This window comes from Electrona antarctica (genome assembly GCF_951216825.1).
Source record: "Electrona antarctica genome assembly, chromosome: 1".
Lineage (NCBI taxonomy): Eukaryota > Metazoa > Chordata > Actinopteri > Myctophiformes > Myctophidae > Electrona > Electrona antarctica.
In genome coordinates this window covers 22,949,557-22,962,960 of record NC_136806.1, presented here as the reverse complement: position 1 = coordinate 22,962,960, position 13,404 = coordinate 22,949,557, and the positions used below count along the sequence as shown (strand labels likewise).

At 42.4% G+C, this 13,404-nt stretch overlaps 1 protein-coding gene across 3 annotated transcripts in view; it reads right to left on the bottom strand.

Moving 5' to 3' along the window:
• Positions 1-10,903, bottom strand: part of slc16a2 (solute carrier family 16 member 2) — a 301,154-nt gene extending 290,251 nt beyond the window's left edge. For all 3 annotated transcript variants that reach the window (XR_013791021.1, XM_079512868.1, XM_079512867.1), the window contains exon 1: positions 9,921-10,903. Coding sequence is in view for 2 of the 3 variants with exons in the window: in XM_079512868.1 (XP_079368994.1) it covers positions 9,921-10,377 (457 nt within the window). In the remaining variant the exon portion in view is untranslated. The remainder of the gene's footprint in view (positions 1-9,920) is intronic.
• Positions 10,904-13,404: the final 2,501 nt, after the last annotated feature.

The window sequence follows — 13,404 nt, the reverse complement described above, 5'->3', positions numbered from 1 at the left end:
TGGTACACCATGCCGATGTCCCCTAGCACTAGGTTTGTTTTGCTTAACCCATTAATACAGGAAAGCATCCGTGTCATTTTAGATTTTTAGCTATAATAGCAACATATGTTGTTTTATTTTTTTGAAAACTCGGATTTAGGAAATAGGATTTAGAACAGTGGTTAGTAGCTCACATGCGAGCTTGTACATCTACTATTTTTTATATATATTTTTATTTATCTTGAAAGCCTTTTTTAATAACTTAGATTACACAATCTTCTCTTCCGAGGGTCCCTGGCACAACACACTTTCATCTTCTCTTCTGAGGGTCCCTGGCAAAACACACTTTCATCTTCTCTTCCGAGGGTCCCTGGCACAACACACTTTCATCTTCTCTTCTGAGGGTCCCTGGCAAAACACACTTTCATCTTCTCTTCTGAGGGTCCCTGGCAAAACACACTTTCATCTTCTCTTCTGAGGGTCCCTGGCACAACACACTTTCATCTTCTCTTCCGAGGGTCCCTGGCACAACACACTTTCATCTTCTCTTCTGAGGGTCCCTGGCAAAACACACTTTCATCTTCTCTTCTGAGGGTCCCTGGCAAAACACACTTTCATCTTCTCTTCTGAGGGTCCCTGGCAAAACACACTTTCATCTTCTCTTCTGAGGGTCCCTGGCAAAACACACTTTCATCTTCTCTTCTGAGGGTCCCTGGCAAAACACACTTTCATCTTTCCATATTTGGAGGTCCTTGGCACAAAAAGGTACTGACCGATTTAGAAGGCATTTGTAGAATCGGCCTCGCGGGCCATATAGAATAGATACAGTAGATACCTTTATTATCCCGCGGGGGAAAGGTCTCCACCAGGGCAGGTCAGGTTGTGGCCTACTGGTGGCGCTATAATAGGCTAATGTGAAAAGGGTACCATTTCTTCTTACGCCTTTGATGGCAATTGGATGATTTGAGGCATTTTGTTCCAAAAATGTGTGTTGCAAAAATTCAACAATATATGATCTAAGCCTGATTCGCCGTACATGGCCGCCTCAGTCGCACTGAAGACCTAAAAGCTCACAGCACTTTGCAATAGCATCACATCGCAATGTGAGCTTGTAGATTGGCTATTTTCAGCACGCAACACTGTTAAATGGTGCATTTATATAGTGCTTTTATGAGCGTGTTTACATTTATATATATATATATTCAGCACATGTGTATGTACTGTATGTTCTCAACCAGTCTGTCTGACTACAGTGGTTGCAAATAGAGTCCAATGAGAAGCATGCACATCCCAGTAAAACATGTAGGCCTACAGTAGCTGAACCACAATACGTACACTCACTGGAGAAGGAAGGGAAGTCTGCAACCTGTGTCTTAGCTCCCAGCAGTGGTGGAAAACATACTCAAAGTTTTGACCTAAGTAAAAGTATGAATACTGCAAAATTGTACTTAAGTACAGTACTTGAGTAAATGTACTTAGCCTGTCAACCTAAATACATTTTCTACTGGGAGATAAGACACAGTAGTAGTGTGCAGACTTTTCCCTTCCTTACAGTGGTTGCAACCATGAAATGATATTAACAGAATGCAGACTTGCAGAAGAAGCACAAATGTTAACTTAACTATTTTTAATTTGATCAACCCCAATTTGTAGATATGTATGTAACACCCAGGATGAATTGTAGACTGGGCTACACCTATCTATATCTAAGCATTCTAATAATCATTTAATCTATTCTTTCCTGCTGTAAATGAAACAGAACCAGAAACATTTTTTTTTGTTTAGTTCTTAACACCAAATTACTAAAATATACCACAAATATGTATTGTTCAAAAGGTCAATATACAGTATGTCATGTACTGTAACGCTGTGGTCCATTTAGGTGATGTAACATGTTCTCTGTTGGGTCAGTGAGTGTTAACGTATCATGTTTCCGCATGTAAACAAATAGCTGGAGAGTTCTGCAATGTAAATCACATGAGCTTCAGTTCTTCTTTCTGCCCTACAGTGCATGCCTATCATTCAACAATTCTGGGTCAAGCCTTTAGCTCATGGCTAGTCCAGAGTGACATTAAAATCTTGTGTGAAGTGAGGGGCGCCCACTGTATTTATATTGGCCACACAACGTCTCACATCGTCAATGTTTGTTTAACTGCCGTGTGCTGCCCTAAACAAATATCTAAAGTCCATAGACTTGGCTGCCATTCGATTTACATCATAAGTGCTCTAAACAAGCCCATAGACTTGAATGCCATGACGTAATGCCATACATTGGAGGGGCTAGCCTAGCGCTCCTCAAAAATATATCTATGAGTCACATATTCACTATCTAATGGCAGGCCACTAAAAACAAAACCCTAATTTAGCACAAGATTTAGGTAACCAAGGTTTTATTTCCAATATAAAACCACAGAGTAAATCACAAAACCTACAATGTAAAGAAGGTTGTCATGGACAACTGTACAGGCCAGGGGCACATACCATTAAGGCTCAGTCCTTGCAGAGCTAGCCCAGGTTCAAATCAAATCTGAGGGAGGGGTGGGGGGGTGGGGGGGCTCGAATAGTGTCTGAATAGTCTGAACTGGCAAAGTTTTAACTTTCAACCCTTCTTCTTCTTCTTTTGAGACCCTCATTGTCTGTGGAGTATAGAGAATGTGATGAATAGAGGGAGAAAATTCTGCATGAGCAGAAATGTGTAACCATCTGAAGGGGACAGGCAGCACATTGTGGAGGTCGTGGAACCCTTGACACTCTCAGCCTGAGGCGTTCATTCATGCCAGAGTCCCTTGGCTCTTCTGACATCCACATCTCTGTCCCTTGGCCAAACCTTCCAGGGAAGCCCTTTGTTTTCGCTGAGGAATTCTACAACTAGAGGCAGCGCAAATCAATGTTTAGACTTCTACAGTAGAATGAGAATCCTAATGCTAAAGTGGTAAAAGCACTATTGCCTCAAGACGGATGAATCACAAGAGGTGACATAATATATATTAAGATATATGAGCAATTTTGCGCATTGCCCACTGTAACCGGCAGCCGTAGCTGAGTGGGTAGAAAGAGGCCATCAGAAGGTTGTCAATTCAACCCTCTTGCTTGCTCATTGATTCTATATGTCAAAGTATCCCTAAGCAAGACACTGCTCCAGGGGCACAGTATTATGATTAACTTGCTTCATTGGTTGGTAAACGGATGTCAATAGAACACACATCTGTGGTCCAACCGAAGGGGGAATGTGTCTCATTCCTCCATCCTCCGCTCCACTTCTTTGTCTTTTGCCTCTTTCTTTCCTCGCTCAAGCCAAGCATTTTAATGGAGTGCACTCATTACAGAGGATTAGGTCTCAACACTTCAGAACAAAAGACAAAGAGCGTTTGGGAAACAGACAGCAGACAAACAGCAAGGAGATGTGTGGCAAGCAGGGGGGACCGACAAGCATCGCTTTCTTTCTGGGATGTAAGGCTGGTGAGAGAGGCATTCTGAGTTTCTGACAGTGAGGGAAAGGAGCGAGAGATAGAGAGCGAGACAGACAGACAGCACCATCAATCTCTAATCCGCTATTTGAGGCGTGTTTCTGGTCTGTTTGGTACATGCAGCACCTGCCTGCACATATATGGACATTGTGGAATGAGGCCATGTCTACTTGTATAAATATGATGTATTGGTGTGTGTAGATACGTTTGTGTGCATAGTTGAAGTCGTTGAGCGGCCTGCGTCTCCGAGCAAAAGTAAACCTGCCTCTGGCTCCATTCAGAGGTTGAATCCACCTCTTTCGGGCTGACTCAACAGTCCCCCTCACCATGTAATGATTGCTATTATCACACATGGAAAATGACAGCTGGAAAACACACTTAACACATTTACAGAGAGAAAAACAAGAAGCATACGTTGCTAGGGATTTGAAATCATTCACCATGCCTGTGTTTAACTCTGCCATGTGCAGCTACTCTTCTTGGCTTGCACTTACAAGCATCTCATTTGGAAATAGTACATGTTCTCCCAAAAATGAAAATAATTACTGTATTCTGTGTTGTGTATTTTGTTCAATATGTTATTGTTTTTAAGCAGTTTGAAAGGCATTGACTATGTTTTGGCTACTTCTTGAGCACTGAAACCAAATGACAAAAATGGAGTACTAGATTGTCTTAAATGCTTTAATTTCAACTTGTGTCTTCAAATTGAGATCTGAAAGGGTCCTAGCATGCATGTACCGTCTGTGTTTGTGTTTGTGTGTTTGTGTGTGTGTGTTTGTGTGTGTGTGTGTGTACAGTATCTACTGTCTATCTGTGATTGTACCTGCTTACTTAAATGTAGAGGTGTAGAAACTCAAGGTAGACAAAGACCCCCTGATCTAACACAGACCCATTTCGCTGCCCTCAGGAATGCCAAATATGCCACAATTCTCAATGATCTGCCAACCACAGATTTATAGCTGCCCTTGATGTCTGTTGAGTGTGGGAAAGCGCATGGCTACACTATCCAGCAACAGAAGGTATTGGTTTACAAACAGAAAATAGATGCTTATAATGTATGCTATATTAAGTGGCATGTATGCCTATCTATTTTGGGCATAGATGAAATGTAATAACAGACGGATGGACACACACACACACAATCCTGCAAACTTTGAAAGCCAATGTTAGCCAATTAGGATGGAATATGAAATATCTGACAGATCCGTCTTGAACACATGACTATAGAGATACTGTGTAACGATTTAGGGGATTTTTGGACAGAATCTGGAGGAGTAATATCAAGAAATGTCTTTTACAAAGGTCGGCCTCCTGGTGGCGCTATAACAGGCCGTTCTGGAAAATGGGGCTGGTAACAGACGGACGGACACACACAGACAGACTCACACACGGACAGAGTGCAAAACATACTCTCTCCCCATGCCTTCGGCCTGGTGGAGACAACAATGTGTCCAATATAGGAATAATTCATTTTGAAGCCTCTTATGTAACTACAATGTCTGCCATTGTAAATACTAGATGTTTGTCGTGTATCACAGTGTGTATTATGGTTGGCTGCTTGGGTGCATGAGTAAATGACTGAATTCATGAAAAATGTATTTCTATCCACAGGATGGACCAGATCATCATATTGGAAAGACTAGTCGGAAGCCTCACAGCTCAAACTAATATTAGAGTGTCAACTGACAGTTAACCAGCCACTACCGAACATGCTGTGTGTTGTTTCTGTTTTGGATACCAGACTGTTATCTGAAAGCTTTTGAGCACTGCACTTATCTTATACAATATACAGGCTACAGGTGTGCCCAGAGCCACAGACGTTGGGACACGTCAACTAGTCACATGCCATTTGTCTTTCTCATGCTGCTGGTGGACAGCCTATTTCAGGTTACAAATGAAATTCTACATTCAATTTGCCAATCCCTTTCTTCCACCTCTCTCACCCATTACTTTTGGGCATTATTCGCTGTGCCACATTACTCAACGGCATGCCTGTCAGTGTGCTCAATCACAGATCAATACTCGGAGGGATGTCTCTGCACACAAAGCACTGATTATTCAAGATGTTATATTTCAAACTGTTACTTGACTAGTCAGGGTTGGAGTCTAGATGACTTTCATCTAGTCACTGTTTTTAGAATACCCATGCATCATCTATCATACTAGTAACATACTCTTTGAGCTCATCTGCCATTCTTTAGGGCCCGGTTTCCCAAAGGACACATGGTGTAAGAGGTATGCTGTTGCACATGCTCAGATGCCCTCTAGGCCGCACACAGAAGCCTGTGAACATACTGTAGACATGTCGTGCATAGATGTGCCACGCAATGGTAGGCCTCAGGCCTCAGGTCTACCATTCTGAAATTTAATTTAATAATATTTGGACTGCTGGACTGCAGTCCAAAAATATTAATGGCAATGGCAGTCTTTGTGTTAATTAATGGTACCTCAACTTTCAACCCCTGAATTTACCATGATCTACTAATTATTTAATTGAAATGTTTTAATATGTTATTTGGATGGATGTTATTTGGAGGATTATAAACAACTTCGAACCCACAACCTTCCACATGAAAGGCATATATGCTCCACCACTACACTAGGGCATTGTTTTAGATGTATACTGAGGGAAAAAATTATAATAAAATAAAACATAATATACAATCATATTATAAACAGTACTACATCCCTCGATCAAACTGAAATACTGGCAGCAATTCAAAGACATTACACATACAGTACATGTTTTTTTCTGCATTGCTTTCTTTGTTCTGTGGCTGAGAGGGGCAAGGGGTCAAGTAGTTTAATCCTTTCAGAGTATGAAAGCTGTGATTGTCCTTTTCCAAGAATGTGAATCAAGGACCTCCTGGATGTAAACTCTTTAACAAGCTTGAAAAAGGCTAGGGAAGAAACAGGGCAGACAGGTAATTGATGTAGACTAAATTGCCCTCAGATGCTTACAAGATACAAGACATGTCTTAGAGCACTCTTTCTCAACCAGTGGCCCATGGCATGATTAGTGCCATCGACCACTAGTGGTCACATGGTCAAAGAAACCCTGAACAAATGCAGTTTGCAGATCTGTAATGTTCAGAGCCATTACAATATGGAACACATTACCCACTATAATCACGGAAGCACCCAGTAAGTCTAGTTTTAAGAGGCTCCTTAAAAGACACCCGATTACCCCAATTTTCATTTTAATTAATTGACGTAATTTAAGGGTTGTCTTGTTTAATGTTTTTATTTTTCTGTACTTTTAATGACTTGAATGTATTTGTATTATGAATGACATGAGTGCCGCCTGTAATTGCAAATTGTTCTTGTTTGCCGACAACTCAGCACTCCTGATATCGGGAGAAGACAAAAAGCAGGTTGAAGAGGCTCTCGGTACAGAACTCACCAAAATCTGGCTTACCGATAACAAACTCTCATTGCACCTTGGTAAAACGGAATGCATTCTTTTCGGGTCCAGCCGTTCCCTTAGTAGGATAAATGTACAAGATCCAGTTTGACAACATAGTAATCTCTAGCAAAGAAGATATCATACATAAACATATCAGGTGAAAGCATGGCAACAAGGGCGATCAAAAGAGTAAATCAAAGGACAAGATTCCTGGGCAGAACCTCTTTTGAACAAAAGGGCTCTCAGGACTATAGCTGGAGCCCTCATACTGCCCATTTTTGACTATGCTTGCACATCCTGGTTCTCTAACATCTCAATGGCACAGAAGAATAAGCTCCAAATCTCCCAAAACAAACTAATTCGACTTCTATAGGGCTGGGACCAATGACCCACAGAGCATCTGGATAGCATTGGCTGGCTCCGGGTAGAAGACAGAGTCAAACAATTGAAAATGGGTCTGACATTCAAAATTGTACATGCAGCTATGCCCTCCATGCCCTCAGTGCTTGACTGATTACTGAAAAAAAGTGAGCGACACCCACAGCCACAAAACTAGAGGTAGCGTAAACAATGATCTGGTGCCACCCACTTACAAAACAAATATGGGTAAATTCACCTTCCGCAGCTCTGCTATTCAGGTGTGGAATTCCCTGCCCCCATTTAGACCTGAGGACGATTCTACAAATGCCTTCTGAATCCTAACAGTTTTCTGTAATACCTATGATCAGTGGTTCTCAATATTTCATGTCAAGTACCACAAAAATGATATGTAATTGGCCACCGACCCCCATCTGAAAATATGTTGTTCCAGGGACCCCCCCAGAAGCAAAGACTTTACTTAAAAACGTTCGCTCTGAAAGAATATATTCAAAGATTTGCGCCACATTTTCATGATTTTTCAAAAATACCAGATCTACAAGCTCATAGCGCGGCACCGAGTGCCATGCTAGGAGCTTGTAGATCTGCTATTTTTCAATAGCTAAAGTATAACATAATGCTTAAAACACCAAGAGGGGTTCCCGCCCAGAATGGGTTAAAACAAGCAAATCACTGGCCTCCTTTAAAACAGGCCTAAAATTTCACCTGTCAGCAGGTCAGAGGGAGAGGACTCAGAGGAGGTGACCAATTTCTGTTTTAGATTCTTGGTCATGACTACATATGTGTGAGTGCATGGGACCCGAATGGAAACAAGACCGCAAGGTCTTTCTTCGGAAATCCTTTTGGACCAAAATACCTGACTGTACCTTGTGCTTTTTTCTTTTTTTCTTTTGTCTAATAAAATATATTCACAGTCACCCACGCCTCCATATATGGTCACGCCCTGTGACATCACATCATGCCTCCATATATGGGCACGCCTCGTGACATCACACCCTCGTGACATCACGCCTCCATATATGGTGACGTCTCGTGACACGTCATGCCACCATATATGGCCATCTCCATATATGAAGATCATGACACTGACCTCATCTAACCCTGGATAACCATAGATGGAGAAGACAGGATCATCACCTAGATCTCCATATATGGAGCCGGCCAGCAACTACATCTGACCTCAAAACTCGAATCCTTAGATCTCCATATATGGAGCTGACCTGTTCTGACATTCCATGTTGATCCCTCCCCACCCGTCCTCCTGTTCTGAAATTCCATATGTTGATCTGACCTCATCAAACCATGTACACTCAAGACACGCTCCATATATGGCCAGTACAGAATTCCTTTCATATGTTGATCTGACCCCCCATGCCAAAGCACATGCGCTCGCCCAGCAGTCTGCCGTCACCCAGGCGGATGCGTGCATGCGGCGAGGTTGCTTCTCGCCCTCAGGGCGTCTTACTGGTATTCCGTGTGGACGTGTGGACACGTCTTTAGCACCAAAGCTGTTAATGTAAATGAGGCGGCAGCAAGTCTTGTCTCTCAATGGCACAACCAAGAGATTTAGGTTACCTCACGTATCTCCACAAATCAAATTTAAACCAAGACCATATAGAACAAGCAATTAAGGAGCCATGTGTCCGAGTGGATTTTTCCACAATTTTTTCCTCTATTTTTTCTATTTCTTTGTTCTTTTTATTATAGCCGGACACATCAGTTGATCAACATCTGATGCACTCAGTGAAGTAATAAAGAGTAAGCAGATGTGAACATTTGCTACTGCAGTAAAAGCCTGCATGAGTTCTAATCCACAGCAGACTGGCTCGGAAGACTGAAAGCTAAATGTAACAATCTGAGGTGCAGTAATTTGTTCATGGTAGACCTACATGTAAGCAACAGTCTGTGTGGCTGCTAATCAATTTTAATGTGTTTATTGTTAGTTTTAATGTGGCACATGGAAAATCAATTACTGAAATGAAATCACTCAAATTAAATCACTGAGATCAAATCGAGGCATGTTTATGTTATTATACAGAGCTTATTTTAAGATGAAAGTCATATTTTAAGATATATTTTAAGCAAGTAGGCAGGAGCCCAATAATAATCCTTAGCCATTTCTAATTGATATATTTAAGGAGTAAAACATAAATAACATAAGAGGTTTCATGAGGCAGACGCAGCTATTGTTGTTGGAATAGATACCAACAACCTTTACATGTTTTGAACCATAATGAATCACAAATGTTTTTCAGTATTATTCACATAACTTGTGAAGCATCATATATATATTTTTTTTTTATTTGAAATAGATACATTTAAACTATATACACTTCTTTGGAAATTGGACGTCAGCCTAGAACTGGCTCAAGGGGTCATCAAATGGCCATTGTTTACGAAGATATTTTTGGCGACTGGGGGCTTTTAGTGTCAAACTAACTGATTTGCAACAGATGGTGTTAATGAATATAGCAAGCAGCCTCATGTAGGATACTTGTTCCAAAGTCACATGAGTGCCTGTTGATCATTTACAATCTATGATGTATACAGGCCTGAATGGAGGTCTGCTCTATAGATAGTACTCAAGCTTAAAGAGTTTTAAATCATAAAACTACAAGTAAACCCTATAACACTCTATGAATGAATGACTGGTAATCAGATCACCTGTGGCTGTGGGTATATATACTCACCCACTTTGAACTGTGAGGTTTTTGTATCGTCGAGGGGATCTGCATGCTCCTTCGCCAGCATCATATGAAGGATGCCGAAAGAGTTTTGAATCCCGAAGATCGATCCATTGCACCAAGTCGCTGCGAAAACCACCAGCCAGCCAAACCCCCCGTCGGGCGGGACGAACCCCGCGCCCGTGCCCCCCATCGGAGAGTCGTCGGACCCCGAGGGGCTCTGTGGCTTACACCCCGCGTCATCTACTATCAGCTGCACGGTGCTGTCCTCGTGCGAGATCTTGCATTCGCCGTGCGTAGTGGGGGTCTCGTCGCCCTTATCTGACACCACCGGCGGGTCCGGGGATGGTGCACCTACTTTGTGCTCCTCCATCTCCGCATCTGCCGTCAGTGTCTGCCGCTGCTCCGCCCGAGGAGTCTGTTGGTGTCCGCTGGATGTCTCTTCTCCTGCACCGTCGTCCATGCTGTGTGTGCTCCTGTAGATAGATTATTGCTGTGGGCTCTGGGCGCTCTTGCATCAGATATAGATAAACCGACGCAACCGACTCCAATGTGTTTTTTGTTTAGGAAATGTCAGTTAAAAATATATTTGCTGCACGGCAGGTTCCCCTCCCCTCCCCACGGCCACTAGTGTCCAGTCTGTCCACAATCCCAAAGTCTGCTCAACTTCATCAAGATCCCAACGTGGTGCAAGTCATTCACAGAAGAACCGTCTGGATCTTTCAACAACAACAAAAGTACGCGGCAGGCTCTTTATCATAACGTGGTTATTACCGCATGTAGTTATACTTTCCTGTTCTTCTGTGTTAAATGTGGACCACCCGTCAACCTGCGAAAACATCCGCTTTATAGCCTCGAACCAATGTCATTGTGTGACAGATAGTCCAAACATCTCCCGGTCAGGTGCTCCTCCTCCTCCTCTCCCTCTTTCGTATGTTGTGTTTATACAGGATGATAAGCATGAAATAGGTACAGTAGGCCCGTGTATGTCCGGGACTGAGATGGTGGTGGGTGGGTGTCGTTCTAGTATCAACAACATACGTACGGCCCTTCATTCAATAGGTTGAAACCCGCCTCCCGCCCCCCGACCGAGCCGTGGATCCAATAGCAGCGCTCAATACAGCTGTGGGACGGATTTTACAACTTCGCACGTTATCGGATTTACGCCGGAGAAACACGAGTTGCTCGTAAACGCATGTCTTCTTCTCCCAGACAGTCTTCTTCAGGCGGACAAGTCATGATAATTTGCATATTTGCTGACTCAAGATCCGATTGCCCCCCCCCCCAACAAGTCACTAGTCCAGACTGGACTGTCTTTCGGAGAAACTTTACAGATCATCCTTATGTAGGCTATAGAAGAATAGAAAGCTCTGGAATGGATACAGACTGCGTAGGCGTTGTTTTCCGTTGATCACCATCTCTCTTCCTCTAAAGCGCATGCATTATTATTGTTGCTGCCCACTGCTGCTGTGAATCTAACATGGAGAGCAATTATGCAAGAGTGCATAATAGCCTGCATGACAGCTCGCATCAGTCGCTGCCTTCAGCGTAAACTCCCGCGAGAGATGACACATATCGCGCGCAAGTAGAAAATCCCACAGTAGGAATCACATCAAAGTAGGGTTTTTTGATTGATTGATTGAAAAATGTATTAACAGTTTGCAGAATTACAGTACATTTCAAGCACAAACTCAATACAAACAAAGGCTGTTAAAGGTATATTCAGTGATTTCACTTAATTCAAATATCATTTATTATTTCTTATTTTTTGGATAATCCTCCCTACTATAAAGTGTGCTGACCATATAAGGAGTTCCTCCCTGTCCCCAGTGAGCCCCTGGGGTAAAAAAAACCCTAGTTTCGGTTTGGGCTTTGGGTGGCAAAGCCTTCATCCAATCAGGATGAGAGGGGTCTTCCTCCAATCATGATCGAGAGGGGCGGGCCTTGGTGCACGTGCTGTTGGCCTGTTGTACTTCCCTCACTGTAGAGCCCCATGTGCACATCTTGTTACCGGGGCGGACCAGGTTTTTTTCCAAATCACTGAATGCTCCTTTAACTGTGAGTGGACGACCCAATTAAGCATTACACTTGTTTCCAATAGGGTCCACCATGTTCAATTTCAAATCATCAAAAACATTTAGAGACGTACAAATAGACACTTCTATATAGACAAAGGACAGAACAGGAATTCAGGCAAGTGCAAGTGGGCAAGAAAACACACACACACACACACACACACACACACACACACACACACACTGATAGAGATTTAAATAGCTAAACCTAAACTGATAAACTCATTTCACCCTGAATTGAACTGCAGAACACGTCATGAAAATTAAAAATTTTATTTTCTATTTTTTTTAATCAAGCTGTCATGTATGTGAAATTTGTTTAATCAACTTTCAGCCTGGTCAGACATGACACTTTTTAAAGTCCGGTACGTACAAATGATCAACCTCAAAGAATCAGCTGATCTTATCTGACTCGATCCACCTGTGATTGCCTAACAGTGCAGAAAATTAGGGATAGGGTCTGGGATATTTTAGTCTTGATCAAAATATCCAGAAGTGTACACTGGCAAATAGTCACCACTGAGTGGGGCCAAAACTCAACAATTGGACTGTATGAATATTAGAACAAATATGGAGGGAAACTGCATTATGCCAAGCCCTTTTCAACATTAAGATTTTGTTTGTAGTATTATTATTATTTAATTTTTTAAATAATCATTATGTTTAGCATTTTCCAGGAGACTTATGGAATTGCAGATTTGCATTGCATCTATAACACAGTTTAATCTCTAGTATAACTCTCCAAAATAGATCTTATTTGTATAAATTTTCAATTCATAAAACATTGTTTACAGTATTAAAAACTCAATGTAACGTGAACATTAACAGTGGTCAAGTGGGACTGAAACATCTGTCAATTTAAATAAAAGCTGTGGCTGCTGAGCAAGAGCAATGTGTGGGATGTTTCTGGTCATGAAAATATTTTTCATGTTTGCTTCAGTTTTCGCTGTACAACGCACCAGGAAAATGCTAGGCCTACATTTAAACTGCAAAAATTGCCTCCACAAGTTGTCTCCTAAAAGGTTCCCTCCCTGGCTAATCTAACTATAAATGCACCAAGTATATGTGTGTGTGTGTGTGTGTGTACGTACTGTATGTCTGTAATCCACGTAACTCGAGAACCGTTTGCCCCACCGACTTCAAATTCGACACACACGTTCCAACCCACCACAGGCGGTGCACTGTGGTGTGCCACGGTTGTCCAGAACCGCCCCAAAAAGGCCTCTGCCCGGGCTCTGGACAGGGCCCCTGCCCAGTGTCCATATATGGAGCTGGCCTGTTCTGACATCATTCTGACGTCTGCATAGACTCCATATTTGGGCATGCCTGACAAAGAACTCCATATATGGGCATAAAAGGGATAATAGGGTGGGTCATTCATTTCCAACTTGCATCGTACCAAGTAGGCCAGTGCC